The 24,262-nt window shown below is 50.2% G+C and overlaps 1 protein-coding gene across 1 annotated transcript; it reads left to right on the top strand.

The window, feature by feature from the left end:
* The first annotated feature begins 224 nt into the window (after positions 1–224).
* Positions 225–23,926, top strand: CUX1 (cut like homeobox 1). The gene is made up of 23 exons (XM_078873647.1): positions 225–337; positions 2,275–2,385; positions 3,094–3,141; positions 7,809–7,887; positions 8,779–8,916; positions 9,665–9,788; positions 10,757–10,833; positions 11,684–11,750; positions 12,230–12,278; positions 12,830–12,925; positions 13,089–13,277; positions 16,121–16,179; positions 16,680–16,731; positions 16,835–16,928; positions 17,409–17,545; positions 17,722–17,794; positions 17,899–18,029; positions 18,158–18,274; positions 19,280–19,363; positions 19,500–19,556; positions 20,318–20,398; positions 21,027–21,091; positions 22,251–23,926. Exons 1-23 carry the CDS (start codon positions 275–277, stop codon positions 22,300–22,302), a joined length of 2,043 nt encoding a protein of 680 aa, XP_078729773.1. The 5' UTR covers positions 225–274; the 3' UTR covers positions 22,303–23,926.
* The last annotated feature ends 336 nt before the right edge of the window (positions 23,927–24,262 follow it).

Raw genomic sequence — 24,262 nt, forward strand, 5'->3', positions numbered from 1 at the left:
GCTCATCGGATTCCTCCCGCAGCATAAATAAATTGAGTGACAATAAGATACCGTGCGTGATGACGTTATCGAGTCCACCGCGCGATGACGTCACGCGAGACCACCGCGCGATGACGTCGCGCGAGACCACCGCGCGATGACGTCGCGCGAGACCACCGCGCGATGACGTCGCGCTAGACCACCGCGCGATGACGTCACGCCAGTCCACCGCGTGAAGGGGGGCACATGACGTCACGGTGTTTTGGTTCCGGGCCGCGGTGACCACGTAGGCGACATGGCGGCCCCGCTCGCCTCGGCCCTCCGCTGTTGGCGGAGCTTCGATCTCCAGCAGCTGCAGGTGCGAGACAGTCAGTCAGCAGCCAGCCGCCACCCCCGGGGTGAGGGGGGCCACGTTGCCGTTAGAACGAGTAAATACTTCGTGGGAAGCCGCCCGTGGGTTGGTCAGTGGAGAGATACTCACTGGTCCCCCGTCATAGGAACGTGGAATGCGCAGCATCGGTTCGGGGTTGCCATGACGATATCGCAGGTTCCGTCCTCGCCGCCAGCTGTTGTCGCCAGCCCTTTTAGTTAACCCGGTGTTTGTCCCTCAACCCACGTCCTAAGTTCGGTTTTCCCATAACCTTGCCCCATAACCCTATCAGTTATTCCAACCTTACAGAACCTTGATTTATCCCAATATTAACACACCCCCTAGCTCCAGCCTTAACTTTAACTGTGTACAAAACTCTATTCAGACTCAACCTGTACCTCCAACTTGAACTCTATTCCCAAGTCCAACCATAACCCCGTCCTTACCTCCAAAGCTTAACCCCAAACCCAAACTCTAACCTTTACATTACGTTTATCCCTCAGTTATTTCAACATTTCCATAAATTTAAATGTACTCAAACTTTACTCTCCACCGGTTATATCTCTTACTGCAACCTTACTCTCACCCCAAAATACCCCGAGTTTGAATTTCACCCGACCATTAAGCCGACCTATAACTCCAATATCAGCCATACCCAAAACTCGATCTCCTAACTTTAACCTTATCTTCACACGAACGCCTAATTCCTTGTCCAATTTTCACCTTAACCCCAAAACCCTATCCCAACTCCCAAGCAAGCCCAATTCCCACCATTATACCTGCCCTGTCCACTTAAGAAAGACACTACCTCCATCGTGGTGGCGCGGTTGGCACAGACAGAGGTGTGGAAAGATAGGTGTATTTAACATACATGTATTTAGGGGACAGTGGACATTGATGCCATGGTCAGTCAGTGAGTGAGCAGACGCTGGTGCCAATGATTTTTTCATATGGTCAACAGAGCTGCATTGTGTCAATTAGCTTTTTTTAATTAGGTAAAACCCCCCTATATGTATACTCTTTGGTTCTTTCGGTAAAGTCACGTAGAAAGAAGATACATTAAATAATAGCATACGACGTTTCGATTGCAACACAAAGCAATCATCATCAGGTACAAAGGAAAGAGAAAACATAACATAGTAAACTTAGAAATATAATGCAATACAACACAGAGAGCGGGCTAACATAACAGTCAACACCCTACTGTTTGAGATGTTTATCAACTAATGTGCCGACTTGTTAAATGTGAGGTATCAGCCCATTGACTAATTGGTGTTTATTCTCCTACAAAGATTAACCGTAGCTGTTCGGTTGTATTTACTTAGCCCAAACCTCCCTTGAAGATGTGGACTTCTGGTCTTAATTGTCTCTTACATTCTCCTTAAGTAAAGTGATTGAATTCATGAATAAATGAAATAATAATAGAACCATCTGCAATATATACGAGCATCATGTGAGCTGACCAGGGTAAAGTAATACAGGAATGGACTTATGTTTCCCTATCCGTGTTGGGAGCTGGGTGTTGCCTTCTCAATCAGCGTTGTTGTTCTCCAGGCACTCTGGAGTTCTCCCACGTGTCAATATGGGCTTGGTCAAACATCCCAGTGTAGCAGGACCCTGGGTATGTGGCCATCATGCATAAAACTGTCTAGACTGCTGCAAGGCTGCATTAGCAGCAGAGTATATTTACTGCTCTATGCTCCAACGTCTGGGCTCCCCACCTTCACCAACCCGCGCTGACCAGTGTGGTAAAGTATGGTCAAATAAACCCCACAACCCTCATGGGGTGAGAACGGCCCTCATCCAGTACTGGACTGGCAAACAAGCTGCACATGCACATCACTATTATTGTTTTCTTCGTGGTTTTGGTTGTAACAACTGAGTGATGCTGAACCTCTTTAATGCTGGACGATGACCACATGCAGCGCGAGTTGGACCAGACGGCGGCAGAGCTCGCGATCCGCCAAGACGACAGTGAGCAGTCGCGCCGCCGCCTCATCGACCAGAGCCGCGATTTCAAGAAGAACACGCCCGAGGTGCGAGCAGGGACCCAACAGGGCCTCTCTCTCCGTTGAAACCAGGAGTCTCTTCTCGATTCAACGGGGTCTCTGTCTGAGCCGCATGGTTCTCTCCCCCTGTGAGGGGGTCGCTTCCTGACACTGGTAGCACAAGAACAGGAGTCTCTTCTTGAGCCATCGAGTCTCCCTGAATAATGCGGGTCTGTCCATTCGAGCCATTGACTCTCTCTCTTACCCCTTTTCTACTGGCACATCTGAGCCACACCAGTGCAGGCCACTCAGGACACCACAGGTGGTTTTACATTGGTCATTTGGCTTGTAGCTGGAACCAAATCTTGACACGCTGGCTTCACAAGAAATATAAGTCTGGTTCGGGGCCAAGCAGGGCCAGGGGAGGGGGTAATGACGCGTTTGTTGCATGTGATGTCAGCGGCACAGCTCAGCCTCTGCATTGGAAAAACGGCTCTACGGGCTGGCTCAGCACATCCCTGGCTCAGTTGTACGGTGGAAAAGATGTATGTCTGAGCACATACCGAAGTATCTTGTCGGTAATCTTTGGTTACTGACTGTTGGGTTTTTTAAAGTATAATGTGTTAATGACACCATTTATTTTCATGCGCCCAAACAGAAAATGTCATTCAATGTTGAGACTCCCCCTCGTATTCGGTCGGTCGAGCGAGTTTGAGTGAGTGAGTAACCCTCCCTCGTGCCTCCGTTGTTTTGCAGGAGCTGAGGAAGCAGGTTGCTCCGCTGCTGAAGAGTTTTCAGGGCGAGGTATGCGTTGCCTGCAGAGCGAGAACCTCACACACTGAACTGCTGCTGATTAGTCAGCAGCAGTTCAAATACCAATGCTTTCCAGTCAGTCATGTCACGGTCAACTCTGGTGGCCGAGCACACCTATTTATTCATTGATGCATTATACAGGTAGGAACAACAGTTCCACACTGCCCACCAGGGATTATTTGTCTGTCGTGCATAGCCACGCCCTCGATTTGTATTTCATAGAGCGCTTCGGGTTGGCTCAGCACCACATGACGCTCCGCCCCACGCAGCTTGCGCCGCGTGACACGGATCGCACGAATGCGCTGTCCAACCAAGTTCCTACCTGCCCACTCCGAAGGAACGTGTTTGTGGAAAAGCCTGGACCAATGCAGCAGGCGTTTTTCTGCTTTATATTTTTAATATACAAACATTTTGTCAGTCCACTGCTGAATGAAAGCCTCCTCATGCCATGTTGCTGGTCAGTGTGGGTTGTTGTGAAGTGGGGAAGCCAGGAATGGTTCAGATGTCTCCACTAATTTTAGCCGTTGTTGGGAATGAAACCCACTTGGTTTATAGAGCACTGTGCCACCGATTAAATCCTTTATACTTTATATGAGTTGCCTTAAAAGTTTTGCTTTTATTGTCCAATTGTTTTATCTGTATCTCGTCCTACAAAAGATTTGCTTTGGGATTTCATATAAGAAGGAATGCAGTACTTTATCAGTTTAACACGTAGGCTGTCGCGACCAATAGTATTCATAATAAAAGTTTTTGGGTTAGATCGCGTTATTTATAAATGTGTCGTAACCCTCTACCACCCGACACGGCCAAACAGTAAAATATGTGTCACGTTTACAAAAGACAAATAGTTAACTACTTTAGCCCACCAGTGTGTTGAAGAGTGATTCAACATCATTTACAATTTTTAGTACGACGTTTTGCTGGTAATTACATCATCCAGCATCATCTGGCAATTTTCCAGAATGGTGAAGCCCTCCACTTGCTCCCGGTCTTAAATAGAGCGGCACAGTGACGTCATCATTCAACCCAATCTGGTGCAGTGATTTTAAGCGGAGAGGGGGAGGGTATTGTAATTTAATAATAGATTGGTAATCATTCAATTGTTATTAATTAGTATTTGTTTCCCCTATAAGGAATTGTAGTTGTAATATTTTTTTTTTATAATACGCTTCCAGGCCGCACTAAGCGATAAAAGTTATTGGTATTTCTCTCAATTTCAGTGGATTCTCTAATTAGTCTTGGCCAGTAATAATTCGTTTTACACAACACTTCAACGTTATCAAAATCAATTGAGTGTCCTTGTTGACACCGTACCTTGTGTTGCCCTGAATAAAAAGTGTTTGTTGCATATCAGTAAAACCAACACATTGAATTCAGAGAGCTGAAATAAGTCCAATTAAGCAAGAACAGGAAAAAGAATACATGAATTTGAGGTTAAAGATTTAAAATACCGTTAAGTGAAGTAGTCTTGGGCACAACACGTAAAGCGATGGTGGCCAGTTCCCGAAAATAACTACCGAGTGGTAGGAGGGAAGGCGCACGAGATGACTTCCACCGTGGAGATGGGGCTGTCGGAATGTCAACTTTAGCATGGCACTTGAAAAACTATGGGCGGCTGAAACGTGGATTCAAACCCAGGAACCTGGTACCGTATCGGTGTCTCTGACGCGCTATTAGCTGCCTAAGCAATGCGTTCACCTGGCTTATAGATGTCACACACCACACTGCGTATTTGGTAATGTACTTATGCAGCTGTCTCGATTATATCAAGGGCAATTTTTAAGTATTGTTCTTCAATTGGTAATAAAAATAATGCAAGCAGTGTCAGTGTTTTGACACCGTAGATGATGGTACTCAGTATAGCCCAAGTAAGGACAGCTGGCTTACTCAGCGAAAACAGAATCCTTTATTTTTATCCCGAGTCACATATATATATACACACTCACGTAGTCACTCATAAACTTTGAAGGAGTCGAGATGAAATCGATACTAGATGTCACTGACCCCTGCCAACTGTGGTTATATAAAACCCGAGTGTAAATCAAGTATCTTTTGCTTAGCATTGCGTGTTATTAGCTCTAATAAGGATCCAGAGACATTTTCCATTGTTGGACATCAGGATGGCCAAGTAACATGGATGAGGGTTAGACACCCGTGTCCAAGGGGCGTGTGTTTGGCCCAGATGACCCCAGCTGTTGATTTTAAATCATTACACACTGTCAATACATCCTCGTACCGGTTTGCTGCTTTAGTTGTTTACAAATCATGTGCTCTGAAACGGAAAGCAAAATATATAAAAGAACACGGTGTGCTCACAGCTATAGTGATATAAAAATGCTCTGGCTTTAATCTGGAGTGTACCGAAATAAACGAATGGCTTTAATATGTATCACATTTACAATACAGTTTGGACTTAAATAGCAAAAAACAGTGCGACTTGTGCATCTTGGGGAAGCCAGAGGTATATAAAATATCATCAACCATGGTCTATCTGCTGCTGGACGAAGGCCGCCCATCCAGCTTCTGTGCACACGGTGATTTGAGCGCTTTATCTCCGCGGTGGATGCACTCTCTGGCGTGCTCCCTCCTTTGGCTGCCACTGTCATGAGTCTCGATCGAGGGACGTCGTCCCTTCTAGCGACGTGTTTTGCCCAAGCCCACTTACTTTTATCAACAGCGAGTATGATGTGCTGTATAAAAAATTAATTCGGCATTACGTATAGTATTTACAAAACCCTTGATGCTGAAGTGCGTCACTTTAATTGCCCTCACAATATGAATAAACGGCCGAACCTGAGATGAAAAGATACCCGAATAAAAAACACGAGGCATGTTATTTTTCCACTTGCGCATACAAACCTTGACACTCAAACATGACACTGACAAAAAAGAACCCTGCCTTGGCAAATGGGAGCCCCGGGCAAGTGAGAGTGAGCATACTGCGTTGGCACATGTGAGGAGAGTGCACATTCTATGGGGGCTTAGCGCCTGTGCCCGTCTGTCACAGCAACACGGACACCAGTGACCATAGTGGTCACTGGAGTGTAAGACGGTGGGGTGGCCTCGATAAAAGCACAAACGGTAAGAACCACGTCAGAATTTCATCACTCAAAACGATTCGAGGACGATCTGTGTCTGCCTTTATGGTCCTGAGCTAGTGGTGTAAATTCCACATTACTATGGTGAGCATCAATCTTTTTGAGAACAACTATCATGTGGGCAAGATGAGTTCTGATGTAACAGGTGAACACATTTGGCCATCCCCAAATCCTACATTTACAAACTAGTGGGATTTCAAACCAACTGGACACTTAAGATAAAGTACAGCTAAATCTACAGCAACACGTTCAGAATTCCTTGGATGGCCTTGATCATTGCCATGTGCATGGCCTTGATAATTTAGCCATCACCGCATTACTGAGCAGCCAATAAATTCTCGGGTATGTCCGAGCAAGCGAATGCCTGCAGAACTTGGCAATTGCTGGTGCTGGCAGCGCAGCACAAGTTTGATCGCGGCTGCTTACCGCGGTTGCCTGTCACCCTTTGCATTGCGCCAGCGTACGTGTCGCTGGGATTTTTGCTCCATGGGGGGCGCAAAGTGGTATTAGCACCATGGGCGCTGGAATGGCAGTTTTCACGTTGCCGGTTGCCGGTGACGGGGGAATTTCATGCACACGCTAAGCCGCACAGCAACAGCTTACGTGAAAGCATTTAACGGGCTTTGCAGGTGTGAAGTTGTTCATCACGGCAGTGTGAATTGTCCTCTCCCTTGGGCCTCTCGTTGTTACTTTATTCCTTGTGACTAACTGGCAAAGCGTGTCATTGGTGACAACTAAATTGACCAGTTGCGTGAAGTATGGTCAAACAAGCCACATGACTGAAATGGCATGGGGAGGCTATCCATCAGTGGATTGATAAGGGTTGTGAAGTATATGGAATTATATTGCTCACACGCCATCATCTGCTTACCTCTACTGTTCACAGGTTGGGTGGCTTGTACTGTTTTCTTGGAGTGTCTCATATGCCTATGACCTACAATTTACCAGATTGAGTCAGATGTCAGAAGCTAAGCAGAATTTTACCCATGGACAATGCTTGGATGGACAACCACCATGCCAGGTGGTCATAGGCAGCTGTTGCCCTTTGCTTCTATGCTACGACATCTATGCTGCCCGCCCTTACCAACCCACACTGACGGTGTAGCGGATATGTTCGAGTAACCCCCACAACCTGAACAGCTTGGGGAGGCCTTCATTCAGATCGGGATTGCCAAACGGACTGCAAATGTACGTGTGGTCCATGCTGGTTCAGAATAGTGATTTTCTCAATTGAGCATTGAGATGGTCATCTTCTGTTTACAGCCCTGGTCCTGTGGTAGAAATGATGGGGGGGGGGGGTGAGTGTCATATTGACAACTACTGGTGACATTTCCCACAAATTAGTACTCATTTGTATCCACCCCGGCAGGATGGTGTGTTGAGCCGATCTGCGGCTAACTGCTGAGCTACCTGGCCAAATTGAGAATAACATTCATGTAAAACTCACAAGTTGCGTATTTCGGTCACAGTTGGCCATCTTTTCCTTAAGGCGCTACCCGTGCAGTGAGCTCTGTGCGCGTGTGGGAGTTCCAGTCGGTGTGTGTGTGTGTGTGAACTCAGATCGATGCGCTCAGCAAGAGGAGCAAGGAGGCCGAGACGGCCTTCTTGAATGTCTACAAGCGGTTTATCGATGTGCCCGGTAAGGTGACAGCAAGATTGACGCTTGCTTGATTGACTCTCCGTTGTCATTTATTTGGAGTAATTATAGTAATCGACATCAAGATGTCTTCATGGCCAAAGCCGTTGATGCCACAACACCACACCGGCAATTTCTACTGTCTGCCAGATTCCGCAGATGCTGCACCATAGAGACACGATGTCCCAAGATTTTCCCTATCTTGGAATAGTGTCCTTAACAAGAAATCCCTCACTTGAGGGATCTCGCTACATTGCAATGTTGAGCCAATTCTGTTCATGAGTCTTTGGCTTTGTGTGGGAGGAAATTGGAGAATCTGGAGAAAACCCATCACACTCAAAGCTACACTCACACACAGTCAAGAATACATTTCTTCACTGCCACTTCCCGTCCACCTTAAACTAAGCCGATGTATGATAATTTGAAGACTGTAATCTAAAAGATGTTCAAGTAATCAGTTTACAGTATTTTAAAAATACAAAATATATGATTACATATAATATGAATCAAATATGCCCGTGTAAGACGGCTGATAGAACTCTGGTTCCCAATTTGAAAGTTGTTTGTTAAAGGCCTAATGCACAGGGATTGTGGAACCAGTTTGTTGAGTCTTGTTAAGTTTCAGAATGAACCAGACAAATCACTCCACCAACTCCCATTTGCCATGCATCACATGATCTATGCACTGGGCTGCCACCTTTTTTGTGGCTCTTTGACATGTGAAAGTCACTGTTCACGTTGTGAGAGCTATTTAAATTAGGAAACATGATGCCACTGTCCAATGTATTGGGTTTCCAATTAAATTTGCTCCTAAGTTGCCAGAGCTAAGAAAAGAAATTGACTTGTCTCTGTTCCCTATCCTGCCTGCTATCCTAATTACCCCCTTCATTCCAGACCCTGTGGGGGTCCTGGAGGTGGCGATGCAGCTGCAGCAGAAGGTGCAGCGGCTGAACGATGTTGAGATGGAAAACCAGAAGCTGCGTGAGACTTTGGAGGAGTACAACAAGGAGTTTGCACACGTCAAGAACCAGGGTGAGCCTGCGTGTAGAGCCGTGCCACATAGCTTACCGTCCACTCTTCTCCAAGAAGGCGCACCAGTGGTGGAGAATCATATCCTTCATCATTATCGTCAGCCATTGTCTAGCCACTGCTGGATGGAAGCCTCCCCACAGCGTCACCATTCTTCCTGCACAAGAACTCATCTCATCACTCCATCTCCATGGTGATTGTCCTCTTGGACACCATTCCTCCCTTTGGCTGCACACTCCGGTGGCCAACTTGGAATTTTTAGATACCTTTAGCGGGCCACACATGAACGTCCACCTTGGCGCTATTCAATAATAATGCGAAAAAGTTAATTGCTTGTCGACTGAGTATTAACAGGCCCTTGCAATGACAGATTGGGTTCGAGACGAGGGTTGGTTCTCGTACTTGGTTATCTGGTTGGTTATGGTTAGATGCAGGGCTGGTAGTCATATTTGGTTTGCTAGAGGGTTATCATTTTAGCATTAGTGGCTGGTTGGCTGATGGATTAGCCAATTGGTTAGCTTGTGTGCAGCGTCACCAAACTTTCCTGCCTTCCTTCCCCATTCCATAGTACGAACCTTTGCAGCGATTGACCGCTTATTCACTGTCAGTGTTTCCCACCGCTGTGAGACACGCGCAATGCTTCGGCGTCCCCCCACCCCGGATGCGTGTGTGTACACTTGGCGCGTGGCGCTCAAACCTCGCCGTCCTCTTTTCCCCCCGTCCTCTCCCCCCACTCTCCTCGCGCCCCTAGAGGTGACGATTAAGGCGCTAAAGGATCGGATCCGTGAGTACGAGCAGACGGCCGGGGCTCGTGTCGAGACCCTCGCCCTGGAGCGCGAGCAGAAGATACGCGGAGAGTACGATGAGAGGGAGAGGTGCGTGTCGAACCAGGGAGCACCCGGGGATGGAGGTTTAACTCGGGTTGACAATTTTGCACGACCTGCATGAGCGTTGCCTGTCACAAAATCACCCGGAAACGCATGCGATCACGTCAGATCTCGCAGGTTTGTGTCTAGGTATCGCTGAGAAGGGAAACCTGCTGTGCACAGACTGGTTGTCGTAGGGTCCGCGTGGCGAGGTGGTGGTCAGCAATGGACGGTGCAGCAGTATGTACATTATAATTCCTCGTCACAGCCATCTCTGAGACACACTTAAGCGGTTGTCCTTTCGCTACATTGTCCCCACCTGAAGAAGGACGCTTGTGTTGCGCCCGAAACGTCATGATTTAATTTAGTTGTTTTTCATTTATTTTATTTTTTACCTACGTGACTTTACCGAATAGAACCAAAGAGTATGAATCCTTGCAGTCACGAAAACTTCAAATTTAGAAATATACATTGTCGTACTGTTCTATGCTTCCACGTCCGTGCTGCCCGCCTTTACCAACCTGCGCTGACCAGCGTGGTGAAGTATTGTCAAACAATCCGCACGGTGTTGGGAGGCCCTCATCCAGCAGTGGATTGACAGAGGGGCTGTAGATGTACAAGCACCAGCATTAGTGTGGTGCGCAAACAGGTCGCCTAGCGCGGGGCAGGAGCAGCGATTGGCTCTCGTGTTTTTTCTTTTTGGTTCTTTTGGTAAAGTCACGTAGAATGTAAATAATAAAATAATAAAAATTTAAACATAATAAAATAATTCTCACGACAGACCTGTTCTCCACCTGAGGACGGCTACTTGCGTTGTGGCCGAAACGTCGTGAGAATTATTTAATTATGTTTTATTTTTATTATTTTATTATTTCCATTTTACGTGACTTTACCGAAAGAACCAAGAAGATGAATCCCTGCAGTCACGAAAGCTTTAAATCGAAATTTGGCTCTCGTGTTGTCTCCCGTGGTGTCAGGCTGCTCCAGGAGGACCAGCAGATGCTGCGCAAGAAGCTGGGGGAGGCCGAGGTGCGCGTGAGCATCCTGCAGAGTGGTGGGTCACACCAATAACGGTCGCCATCATGGTTCAGCTTAATTTTTGGCCTTAATGTTCTGCAAGGCTTTACAAGGAAGAATCACCGTTACTTCGTGATAGCCCTTGTGCTACATGAATGGAGCAAAATACAAAATGTCTTTGCTATTTATCCATGAAGGCCTCACTGAATCTCAAGCGTTTTTTTCTCAGAAGGGTCCTGTTATATTGGGATGTTTGCGCAATGCTTTTTTAAACGATCGTTTTGCTTCATGCAGGAGGAAACCGGGGTACCTACACTCACACGGGTCAGGAACACGTTTGCTGTACTGCCATCTCCTGGCGTTCTTTTGCCCAGCAAGGCTAAAAGTGCTTGGCATTATACCCATAGAAAACCCACATTAAAGGGTGCTAAAGTTCTAGTCTCCACGCATATAGATTCAAGAATATAGTGCTGTACTGCCATCTTCTGGCCACCTCGCAGTACCATGCCTACAACAGATTGTATTCCCAGATCGTCTACTAAACCACCAGACTCAACGCTGCTTAGGTTTCGAGATCTCACGAGATGAGGTGATGTGGTTGTAAGGCCTGTCTTGTTCCCCACGCCCCTCCTCATGCTGGGGGGCATGTTGCCCCTGCTTGATGACCCCCTGTGCTGTCCCCGGTATGTCCCTGGCAGTTTGCGTTGTGTGACGAGGCCTCCGTGTCATCAAACGCAGTGTTTCACAACTCCAGTCATCGCGATCTCCCCCACAGTCCACATTATTGCGATTACCCAATTTTTTACATTCATATGCAGGTTAAGCCAATGCACTGCATGCACCTCACAGGGGTCTGCACCGTGTTCCTAACAATGTGAATCTTGCAGCAATGGAATCGACGCAGGCGGAACTCTTCGACCTGAAAGCCAAATATGATGAAGAAATTGCCGCTAAGTAAGAATCGTTTCTGTCAAAAAAACACTTTATTGACATTGTTGAGAAGATGATTATGTTGGTGTTGTTTTTTCTGCACCGTCCCACTTTTGCCGATTTCACTTTTTGAACAGATCAGCAACCCCCCAGAGGGTGCCTGATCGTCATGGGCAGTGAACACTGCTGAGTCCGACACGTAAATAAATATCCATAAAAATAAACAAGTAATTTACAGATCTTTGTCAAACCACTTACACAAAGTGCTGTCAGTCTATTGACTCAATCCCAAGTTGGTTGTAAGAGTTGTTTAACCATACTTCATCTGCTCGTCAGTGCGGGTTGTTAAAGGTAATGGGCATCGCTCCCCACTGATGATAGCCATGGCCGGGAATCGTATCCCGGCACACTTAACGACAGCACCACCACTCCACTCACATGAATCAATCTTCATGAACATTCTAAAACCCGTGTTTAATCTCCCAACTTCTCGTTGTGTACAGGGCAGACGAGGCAGAGATCATTATGATGGATTTGGAGAGAGCCAATCAGGTGAGGGATTTAACAAGACATTAGACTCGACTTGTTTGGATTGTATTTACTGTGTACGGCTGTGACAGCATGCGTGCTTGTGGTGCCCACTTGCACAGTTATCGGAGTGGGTGCATTATGGTATGCTTGTTGGTAGTTTGGCCTACGTAGCTTAGGCTGCCATATGCTGTCTTAGGTCGGCATAGGGTTGCTTAGATTGTCTTGCCAACGTTGGCTGTTGTAGGCCAAAGACTGAAGACAAGCTTATGTGGGTATTGGCTTGCGTAGGTTGGCTTAGGCTTGCTTAGGCTGTTTCATGGTGGAATTCGCGGTAAACGGCTGCACTAGGCTGGTTTAGGTTGTTATAGGTTTTGGTTTAGACTAATATAGGCGAGCTTAGGTTGTCTTACGCCGATGTCGGCTAGCTTAAGCTGGCATTGGCTGATGTAGTCCAGCTTAGGCTAGGCTTCGGCTTTTAGAAGGCCCAGGCTGGTTGGCCCAGGCTGGTTAGCTCCAATCGCCAAGGCTAGCTCGGGGTTGCTGAACTTGTTCCTCTCACTCACTGCGCACAGAGGGCAGAGGCGGCTCAGAGGCAGGTGGAGAGCCTGAAGGAGCAGCTGTCAGCAGGCGGCGGCGTCCGCCCACAGGCGGATGCGGGCGGTTCGACGGTAAGCGTCTCAAATGTTTCTCGCCCTGGGGTCGCGCCGGAATAATATTTGTTCGCGGGGTAACAAATAATTGTCAAGTAAACATTCAGAACTGATATTCGGAAACGAAATATTCGCCGGGGAAACGGATATTCGTTGACGCGTTTTCCCCCGCGCTGTGCAGGCGCCGCTGGGGGATTCGCAGGCCCGCTTGGCCCTCGACCACGAGCTGGCAGCCAAGGAGCGGGAGGTGGCGCAGCTGGTGGATGACGTGCAGCGCCTGCAGGCGGCACTCGGGCAGCAGCGAGAGAGCGGCGCCAGCCACGTGGCGCGTCTAGAGCAGCAGCTGGCGGCACGTGACCACACGGCCAAGGTGGGTTCACGCACAAGCAACAGGCTTCAATTTAAAGCTTTCGTGACTGCAGGGATTCATCTTCTTGGTTCTTTCGGTAAAGTCACGTAGAAGGGAAATAGTAAAATAATAAAAATAAAACATAATAAATAATTCTCACGACGTTTCGGCCACAACGCAAGCAGCCGTTCTCAGGTGAAGAACAGGTCTGTCGGGAAGACAGCGTCTGGGGTGTTTCATTCAGACGCTGTCTTCCCGACAGACCTGTTCTTCACCTGAGGACGGCTGCTTGCGTTATGGCCGAAACGTCGTGAGAATTATTTTATTATGTTTTATTTTTATTATTTTATTATTTCCCTTATACGTGACTTTACCGAAAGAACCAAGAAGAAGCAACAGGCTGTTGGGGTCAGTGCTGTTCGCGAGCACTTTGGAAGGTTGGCCCGGCACATGAGGGGATGGTGTGGCCAAATTATGTCTGCCCCCATTTGTTTCCCCAGTGATTACAATTTACAGACCGGACTAGGTTCTTGTTTACTAAGTTTACTTCTGAAACTGAACACAGCGTTCTGGGCTATAAACCCAGGTCACCGGGTTCGTAGTGCAGTGCACTACAATTATAACACTTCACGCATACTCTCAATACGCATCGGTAGAGCCTCACCACCCACAGGTGAGATCTCTTCAAGTATACCTAGCCTGTGACCAGTCTGGTGAAGGATGGATAAATTACCCCCACAACCCACAAAGTGTGGGCCGACCCTCATCCAATAGTGGACTGACAAAGGGCTGTACATGTACATTGCTCCAGAAGGCCTATCAGTTGATAATGTAACATGTTATCTCCTTCCCATGAGCTGCATATAACGAGTATGGTGAAACATACATTCTTGACTGAGCAATGTAACTACGCATTGGCATGCGTCAATTTACCACGGTGAGAATGTGGGATAAAATACTATATACAATACAATGTATGCAACATAAAATACAACACAGCATGTAAATACAACCGCACCTCCAGACACTGTGAAGTCACTTGTAAAGCTACGAGCGGCAGGCGTGCGGGTGGCGGGCGTGTGGGTGGCGGGCGTGTGGGTGGCGGGCGTGTGGGTGGCGGGTGGCGGGTGTACGCGTGGTGGGCGAGTGGGTGGCGGGCGTCTGGGTGGCGAGCGTGTGGGTGGCGGGTGGCGGGTGTACGCGTGGTGGGCGAGTGGGTGGCGGGCGTGTGGGTGGCGGGCGTGTGGGTGGCGGGTGTACGCGTGGTGGGCGAGTGGGTGGCGGGCGTCTGGGTGGCGAGCGTGTGGGTGGCGGGCGTGTGGGTGACGGGCGAGTGGGTGGCGGGCGTGTGGGTGGCGGGCGTGTGGGTGACGGGCGAGTGGGTGGCGGGCGAGTGGGTGGCGGGCGTGTGGGTGGCGGGCGAGTGGGTGGCGGGCGAGTGGGTGGCGGGCGAGTGGGTGGCGGGCGTGTGGGTGGCGGGCGTGTGGGTGGCGGGCGAGTGGGTGGCGGGCGTGTGGGTGGCGGGCGTCTGGGTGGCGGGCGTCTGGGTGGCGGGCGAGTGGGTGGCGGGCGTGTGGGTGGCGGGCGAGTGGGTGGCGGGCGTGTGGGTGGCGGGCGTGTGGGTGGCGGGCGTCTGGGTGGCGGGCGTCTGGGTGGCGGGCGTCTGGGTGGCGGGCGTGTGGGTGGCGGGCGTGTGGGTGGCGGGCGTGTGGGTGGCGGGCGTGTGGGTGACGGGCGTGTGGGTGGCAGGTGGCGGGTGTGCGTGTGGTGGGCGAGTAGGTGGCGGGCGTCTGGGTGGCGAGCGTGTGGGTGGCGGGTGTGTGGGTGGCGGGCGTGTGGGTGGCGGGCGTCTGGGTAGCGGGCGTGTGGGTGACGGGCGTCTGAGTGGCGGGCGTGTGGGTGGCGGGCGTGTGGGTGGCGGGCGTGTGGGTGACGGGCGTGTGGGTGGCGGGCGTGTGGGTGGCGGGTGGCGGGTGTGCGCGTGGTGGGTGAGTGGGTGGCGGGCGTGTGGGTGGCGGGTGGCGGGCGTCTGGGTGGCGGGCGTGTGGGTGGCGGGCGAGTGGGTGGCGGGCGTGCGGGTGGCGGGCGTCTGGGTGGCGAGCGTGTGGGTGGCGGGTGTGTGGGTGACGGGCGAGTGGGTGGCGGGCGTCTGGGTGGCGGGCGTGTGGGTGACGGGCGTCTGGGTGGCGGGCGTGTGGGTGGCGGGCGTGTGGGTGGCGGGCGTGTGGGTGGCGGGCGTCTGGGTGGCGGGCGTGTGGGTGGCGGGCGTGTGGGTGGCGGGCGTGTGGGTGGCGGGCGTGTGGGTGGCGGGCGTGTGGGTGACGGGCGTGTGGGTGACGGGCGTGTGGGTGACGGGCGTGTGGGTGGCGGGCGTGTGGGTGGCAGGTGGCGGGTGTGCGCGTGGTGGGCGAGTAGGTGGCGGGCGTCTGGGTGGCGAGCGTGTGGGTGGCGGGTGTGTGGGTGACGGGCGAGTGGGTGGCGGGCGTGTGGGTGGCGGGTGTCTGGGTGGCGGGCGTCTGGGTGGCGGGCGTGTGGGTGACGGGCGTCTGGGTGGCGGGCGTGTGGGTGACGGGCGTGTGGGTGGCGGGCGTGTGGGTGGCGGGTGGCGGGTGTGCGCGTGGTGGGCGAGTGGGTGGCAGGCGTGTGGGTGGCGGGTGGCGGGCGTCTGGGTGGCGGGCGTGTGGGTGGCGGGCGAGTGGGTGGCGGGCGTGCGGGTGGCGGGCGTCTGGGTGGCGGGCGTGTGGGTGGCGGGCGTGTGGGTGGCGGGCGTGTGGGTGATGGGCGTGTGGGTGGGCGAGGCGCCCTCGTCTGGCTGCTCGACGACGAGGCACCAGCGAACGATGCTCCATGTGGTTCTTTTGCAGAAACTGGAGGAGCAGCTCAAGGCCCAGGCTGACTACAGCGTGATCAAGTCTGAGCTCAAGTGAGGCCCCGCTCGGTCCTCTAGTGTTGCACGACATAAAGTGACCACACAACTTTTATATTGGCGTCCAGATCGTATATTTAAAACGATCATGAAGGACATCAGCGTCACATTGTATGATCACTTATGTCGCCCAACACTCGTGCTTGTGTGTATGAGTGTGGGAACGGTAATGATGAAACTGCAGTACGCGGACAAATCTCATGCATACAGGGGGTGACGCACGTTGGTTCACACACCCAGTTGCTGTATCTGTTTCCTTTCAGCTTGGCCAACTTTTAAGAGTTTTACAAATCTGCATGGTCCGTCCACTGTTGGTCCCAAAGTCCTGAGTCACAGCCTGTCAGCAAATTGCTTCACTTGCACCCACGAGGCTTTTAAAAATACCTTTACACATGTCAAACCTGGTCACCTTTGTATGAGAGCGATATATTAGATTTTTTTTTATCATGTTCTTTTTAATGTCGTTGTCCATTGTGTTCTGTCTTTCTTTTTTGAAGCATCCTCAAGTCGATGGAATTCTCTTCTTCGCTGGATAAATCTGAAGCCCAGGTGAGATCCTAAGCTCTGCTCCCCGTGACCATTCTCAACCTGCGGAAGCTCTGCTCAGTGAGGCTGCGGCCGCGACAGACTGGTGCACGATCGTTTCCCGCAGGAATCCAAACCTCTGGAGGTGTTGCTGCTGGAGAAGAACCGCGCCCTTCAGTCGGAAAACACCACCCTGCGCATCGGGAACACCGAGCTCAACGGTGAGCATGGTGGATACCTGCAGCAGCGACAGCAGAGCAGAGGGGTGATGTGGTGGTGCAGTAGTTAGCGCACTGCGCTAAGAACCCGGCGACCTGAATAACTCCTTGGTCACAGTAACATCAGTGGCAGGTGATACGTTAATCGATCTACCGTGTGCCTCGCTAATAACGAGCTGAACAGTGAGCATGGTGGCGATTCTCTGGGGAGATATGGGAGGATGTTTGCCTCCTCGCAGTGAACGGCGGTGGAGTAGAGTGGTGGCGTGGTAGTTACCGCAATGCGCTATGAACCCGGCGACCTAAGTTTGATTCCTGACCACCGGCTACCAAGTCCGTAAACAGATTCCCCAAATCACGAACACAAATTACGCTGGATCCTGTTTGATTCAGCATCCCGACTTCATGACGGGCCAGGGCCTTTGGGGTCAAGCGCCCCCTCGTGGCCTGCTAGGTGGTCATGGAGATTCTTGTCCTTGTCAGTGCGCTTCTCGGAGCTACAGGAGCAACACAGCGAGGCGGTTAAAGTGGGGGCGGAACAGAAGCAGCTGATTATCCAACTGGAGCACGACCTTTCAACCCTGCACAGTATGGGGTCCATCCCCCGGCCTGACGCTGAGGTGACCTTCAACAGACGAGCTCGTCACGTCTCTCACAACGATTCGAACGGCGCAGATGTTTGCTATCACCTCTCTCTGGTCAGCTGTGGTCACCCAGATACACGTGCATTGCGTCCGTGGCTGGCGACGCCTCCACTCACCGTTCTTGTCCTCCGTGTGTGCATCGTCTCTTGCAGGGCACCGAGTACACCAGTCCGCTCCAGGAGAACGTGTCGGATCCAGTCCGCGAAGCCAGCTCTAGATTTTTTGGTGAGAAGTGATAGCATGCGTTGTCATCCGGTGCAGCGCACTGAGTAAGCATAGCCCGCAGCTGACCCTTGCTGACCTTGCTGGGCCCTGTGTTACTCCGGCAGCGCCGGCCGCAAGGGGGGAGGCGCCGTCGTCGCCGTCCGTGGAGCTGCCCCCGGGGCAGGTGGACTCACTGCTCTCAATCATCTCCAGTCAGCGCGAGCGCTTCCGCCTGAGGAACCAGGAGCTCGAGTCGGTACGATCGCCTCCGGTACCGATGGCCGTAGCAATGAGAGCGACCACCCCAGCACCTGCCGCGCGCAGGCAATCGCCGGCACCCACATGTGCGTGCTCGTGCATCTACTTGTGCGCATGCTTGTGCAGGAGGCGCGGATGCACCAGCAGACGGTACAGGCGTTGCACGCAGAGCTGGATAATCTCCGCGCTGACAACGTGAAGCTCTACGAGAAGATCAAGTTCCTCCAGAGCTACCCCGGGCGTGTGAGTACGGCCGCCCCCCCCCCCGTCTCATTCCTCTTCCCAGCCACTGTAGCACAAATTAGTGCATCCCTGTTAAATAGTGCTGCAGCCAGTAAGTTTCTTCTTGGGCATAATTTCAGCCAGATCTGTCTTGTTTGTTGACTCGGAAAAAATATTTCTTCACCCATCACACCACATCCAGTATACCTCTTGGTATGACCGACTACTAATCACCTGCCATCTCCAATCGACCATCGACCCAGAAAATATTCGGTGATAAATTACGCTCTGGGTACCTCTATCCCTTACACCAGGGGTGGGGAACGTCCGGCCCGCGGGCCGTATGAGGCCCGCAAAATCATTTGATCTGGCCCTGCCAAGCCAACCGCAGGCGGGACTCGAAATTAAATAAATCTAGTAGCAAACCTGGAAAAGCAGTTGCGAGTAGCAACATCATCAATACCAGCTAACATCACACGCCTCACCAAAGAGAAGCAGTTTCAGCCATCACATTAGGGGTGTGAGTTAATTAAATGTTTGACCAAATATAACAGGCAAATTTTTAAGTTGATAATTGTGTATGGCCCGCGAATGATGTTCTAAATATCCAAATGGCCCTTGGCAGAAACATGGTTCCCCACCCCTGCGCTACGCAAACCATATTTATCCCTTTTTTCCCCATACACGGTTATGTCATGGCCACGAACCCTACCCAATACCACACCCTGTAAATCCCAAAACGATTAAGATTGGCAAACCTGAGCTCAATTACAAATGTAATTTTGCAATTCCTAATGAATGTGCAATCACAGTGCATTTGTTCATTTAATTTCAGATGGCATTGCTATTGGTTTGTCATTACGATTGATCCCGTGTCTGACGGATGTTGCCGGAAGTGTTGTGTAATTACAGTCGCCAGCAAAGGGGCTAGCCGGACATGGCGAGCACGACGGGATTTTTGTAACGATCGCAAAGCGTGCGGCGTAGCGCTGCTGTGTGACGCGGGGTCGTGTCGCGCTGTTGCAGGGCGCGCGGGAGGACGACACGGAGCAGCGCTACTCGACGCAGTACGAGGAGCGGCTCGACCCCTTCGCCTCCTTTGGCCGTAGGGTGCGTCCGCAGGATTCTCTCTCTCTGCCTTGAGTGGCTCAAAAAAATAAACCATGTGGATTTTTTTTTGGGATATCCCCACTGTAGAGATGAATTAAGAGGTAAGTGGCTCACCGCTACCCTCTCTCGTCTACAGGAGCGCCAGAGGAAGTACATGAGCCTGAGCCCCTGGGACAAAGCAACACTGAGCATGGTAAGCGTCAGCAGGCCGGCAGGGTGGAGCTTGGGAACAGTTTCACGTGGGGTCCGGGGTGTCATGTGTTCATTGGGGGCATGCGGCATGCTGTGAGTCACCTTGCAATGCCGTGTGTATAATCAGTGCTATGCTGCATGTATTGGTGATATGCTGCGTATTATCATGGGACCTTTTTGCCAGTACTGGCAGTACTGGCTAAAAAGGTCCAATGATATAGCTGCTCACCCCGAGCTATGAATGCTCTCGCACGTGCATTGTCTTTGTATTGTTCGCCTTTTAGCGTTCTCTGGCCTGACACTTGTGAGACTAGGCCATAAAGAAGGCTGTCTCTGGTGTAGGCCAATCAGTTGCAAAGACAATGCCATATATTATCAGAGCATGTTTTGTTTGCATGTTCACCACAAGTACTTATGGTTAATGCAGACTTCATTCGTTGCAAAAGATATATATTTGGTGTTTGAACATCTTAACACCTGTTTTATTGCCAGAAGGAGTACAGCCTATTCTTATTATGCTGTGTATTATTAGGATGTGCTGTGTGTCATGGGGTGTGCCTTCTCGTCTGTCCTGTGTGTCATCATGGGGCGGTGTGCTGTGTATTAATTAGTGGTGTGCTGTGTGTTATGGCCATGCTATGTGTGCATGTGCTGTGAGCCACAAAGTTGCATCACTGTGCTGTTTACACAGGCTGAGGTCTTGTGTTTGTGCAATGCTTTTAAAGGGGCACCCCACGGTTGTATTTTGTTTCTCCTCTGCAGGGCCGGTTCATTTTGTCCAACAAGGTGGCACGAACCTTTGCCTTCTTCTACACGGTGCTCTTGCACTGCCTCGTGTTTCTGGTGAGGCTTCGGGAGTCTTCTTGCTTATAGCCGCGTGACTAGCGCCTCGTATGTCTATGCGCAGATTAGTTTGGCAGGAAATTGCTTCAGTTGATGAGTGGCGGATTGCATTGCGTCAATGCCTCAGTTGAATTTTCAGAGTTCACTGTGCTTTACTGTTATGTGGTCAATGGACTGGTCGGTGTTTTTGCACTTGCAAGGTGGACTGTGAGGTTCCGCTTGTGAAATTCGTGGTGAACGGATCTGCCGTGAGACATACAGTTTTGAATGAATGTGGACCATCAGCTGTCTGATGTGTTTTCGGGTTGTACCATACATTGTTTGGCATCACATCTAACATTTCACTCCTAAACTGAAGAATCTCGCAGCACATGGAGGGAAATGTCAGACCTGATGCCGAACAACACTTGGTACAACCGAAAAACACATCTGCGAGCCATACAGCACAACAGCGAAAGCCCTGCAGAGTAGTAATGTGGTCCATTGTTTTCAAGGTTGAGTCACTGAAAGAGTGTATGTCCACATCTGCCAAACAACCGGCACATGCCGGAAATGCACAACCATCCTCGGTAGTAAAGCTCATTGCGGTTGACCCCCTCCCCACATCCCCATCTCCGTGTGTCGTCAGGTACTGTACAAGACGGCATGGAGCGAGAGCGTGGGCAGGGACTGCGCCGCGTACTGTGCCAAGAGGTGAGCGTCCAGACGGCACGAGACACGTGGCACAGTTGTGCCTGGCGCTGTGAACCTGGGGCATAGCTATCGAGTGTGCAGACACTGCAGCTAGCCGGACTGGGGGCCCATGGGCTGGAGGGGGGGGGCATGCTCTGGCCTACGTGGGAGGTGGGTGGGAGGTGGTGAATTAGACAGCGGCTGGCCCATTTCCTTCTTCTTGCACCCAGGGCCCATGCCAACCATGGTACTACCACCATTGTGAGCACCAAAATTGTAAGCTAAACAACAAGTCAAAAGGGACCTTGGAGAAATGCTAGAGGTGGGTTTAGGGTTGTGGGTAGTGGTGGTAATTTTAGTGGCTGGTTGGTTAGGGGCAAGGCCGTAATTATAATATATATTGGGGGGGACACATCCACCCCAATATTCATATATTCTCAAAATGTCCACCCCAATATATTGCTATTAAAAATATTTAAAAAAAGAATTGCTATGCTATGTAAATAAAAACAACAATGTGCTAAACCTTGGCCACAATATCTGGACTTGTCTTCATATCAATCAATGCATAGATTTCTGTTTATATGATTACGGTTGTACTTTATTAATCCCCAATCTCAAATATTACATGCAATGAAACAAGAAATGGTAAAAAAGTAAAAACAAGAGTAATGTAATACAATACACTATTAGACATTATTGTAAAAAAAAAAATTTAAGTCCATCCCATGTGTTAGTGATTTTTTAAATATATTTTTAGGCAGGAAATGGCAGGAAATGAGTTTTCAAATTTAGATATTTTTCTGGGTTGGGACCCCCAGACCCCCTGGAAGATTTGGTCCCCCCAATGTTGACTCCATGGCTATGGCCTTGGTTAGGGGTAGGATTGCTTCTCGTGGCTTGTTGGTCTAGTAGTTTAGAAGTAGGGTTAGTGTTGATTGGCTCGTGCGCTGTGCCCTCAAACTGCTTGCCTCGATTTCCCATTCCATTTAGCAGCCTTTGTATAATGATATGGCCACTTTGAATTTCTGGCGTTCACAACGTCTCGTGAAGCATTGAGTCCCCACAGACTTGCGACCATCAACCATTGGAGGCGGCTTCATGCAGCCATTGACGTCACATGCACACGCAGGCCTGGAAAAAAACACCCTTCACTGTGCTTGTGTTGCGTTTATTGCAGGTACTCCGACCACCTCCACAAGTTCCACGAGAAAGATGCTGAAGGAATTTAGTGTGTGCCTGGGAGTTGGAGCCCAGAGGTCCAAAGTCAAGGGAGAGGCACTGCTGTTCAGCATTTCGTCTGGGGCTACACGGAGCTGTGGTTGCTCCTGACTGTGGTTTTTGGCTCCTGTCCGCCGCACCTGATACGTTTCACCACTCGTCTCACTCTCCCACTCATTAATTACTCCTCACATCACTTGTCTTCTTGTTTCAGAACACATTCCGTGAAATTGTTGAAGAGGACAGCTGGTCCTTCAGTCGGGGTAGAGTCAGTTCACATCGACTTAAAATCTCCCTTAATCGTACCAACCACGTGAGAGTTCAGGGTTTCTTGAACTTCAATCCTCGCACTTAAATAAGCGTCTCCTACTACTTTCCATCCAGTGTTTTCTACCATTACATAGTTAAGATCAAGTCATTTCTGCTCTGCCAGAGATACGAATGGGTTCTTCATCTCGTGATATGCCACCGATAGCACATTTGGGATAATTTTGGAGAAATGGACACGAACATTAGGTACAAAATATCAAGTCATTACAATTCGCAAGTTTTTAATCATGAAAATTATCTGGTGTAGCGCCAGTAAGCGAGCATGAACCACTCCCCAGTTACACACCATTTCCACTGGCACGTCCGAGCCACGCCAACACGAGGACCTCAGCTTGACTATTTGCCAAGCTGAGCCAGAACCGAATCATGAAACTCTGGCCTCGCTAAATATCTGAACATCTGAATCTGGTCTTCTTGGTTCTTTCGGTAAAGTCACGTAGAAGGGAAATAATAAAATAATAAAAATAAACCAATTAAATTAAAATTATCACGACGTTTCGGCCACAACACAAGCAGCCGTCCTCAGTTGAAAAAACAGCTGTCGGAAAGACAGCGTCCCAATGAACACCGCCCAAGCTTGGCAGCATATATTTAAGCTGGGTCGGGGGAGGAGAGCACCTAGACAAAGGAGTTTACATATCAACAGCGGAATTAAGCAAAACAAAATCTGAATCTGGCTCGGGGCAAAGCAGGGCTAGGGGCTGGGTGAATAATTTTCGGCATACATTGTGATTCGACTTACCATTGCATGCGATGTTCGTGGCGCGGCTGGGCCTGGCTCGGCTTCTGGGGCGGAAAAACAACCTGCCGCATCCTGAGCTTAACGGTTATTTGGCTCCGGTCGTAGAAGTGAACCAAATGTCAGACTCCAGGCTGTTAGCGAGTCACTCCCAAGTTTTGCTGACTGCGATGCTTCTTTGCTGCTTCTGAGCGCTTCACCAGAAGTGTTGGCCGAGGTGATTGTGTTTGGAGATTTGGGGTCGGTTCCGAGGGTGACTCCCATTGCGCTGTTCCATCATGCATCGTTTAGTGGGCGGTGTAATTTTAGCTGGTTATGTTGACCACTCCTGTTTGCATCATACGATATGGTCTTTGCCATACAAATTGTATATTGCAGATTTGGTGCACTTACATTAAATGTATTAACTCTTGTGGGTCAAGTGTGTGCATGGTGGCAAGGCTGCCCAGAGGTTCCTGGAGACCGGGGTAGAATGCCATGGTGTGGGGATCCCTTGTGAAATAAACAAAATAAACCACTCCTGTTTTGGGGGCCTCTTCTGTGCGAGTCCTAGGGAACATTGCCCCCTTTTGCCCCCTCCTGAGCGGCACTGGTGATTGGTGGTGAGCTTGCAGTCACTCGCACCACGGGATGGGATGAGGATACGTGCTTTGCCGTGGTCACACCCACACTGGCTGGTCGTCTGGCCACAAAAGACGGTGTCTCCACACTAGGTCACAATTCGTAAAGCGTCTCAATGCAACCGCATCTCAAGAAGCTCTAGACACTAGGACGTGCTTCAGTATATTCAAATGATTACTAATGTGAATCAACACAGCGTATGTGAGACATTTGCATAAGCTTTCTTTTTTATTTTGACACTCGGTTAATTTGGACACGAAAATATATACACACGCAAGATG

Source organism: Lampetra fluviatilis, chromosome 37 (assembly GCF_964198595.1).
Source record: "Lampetra fluviatilis chromosome 37, kcLamFluv1.1, whole genome shotgun sequence".
In the NCBI taxonomy this organism is placed as follows: Eukaryota; Metazoa; Chordata; class Hyperoartia; order Petromyzontiformes; family Petromyzontidae; genus Lampetra; species Lampetra fluviatilis.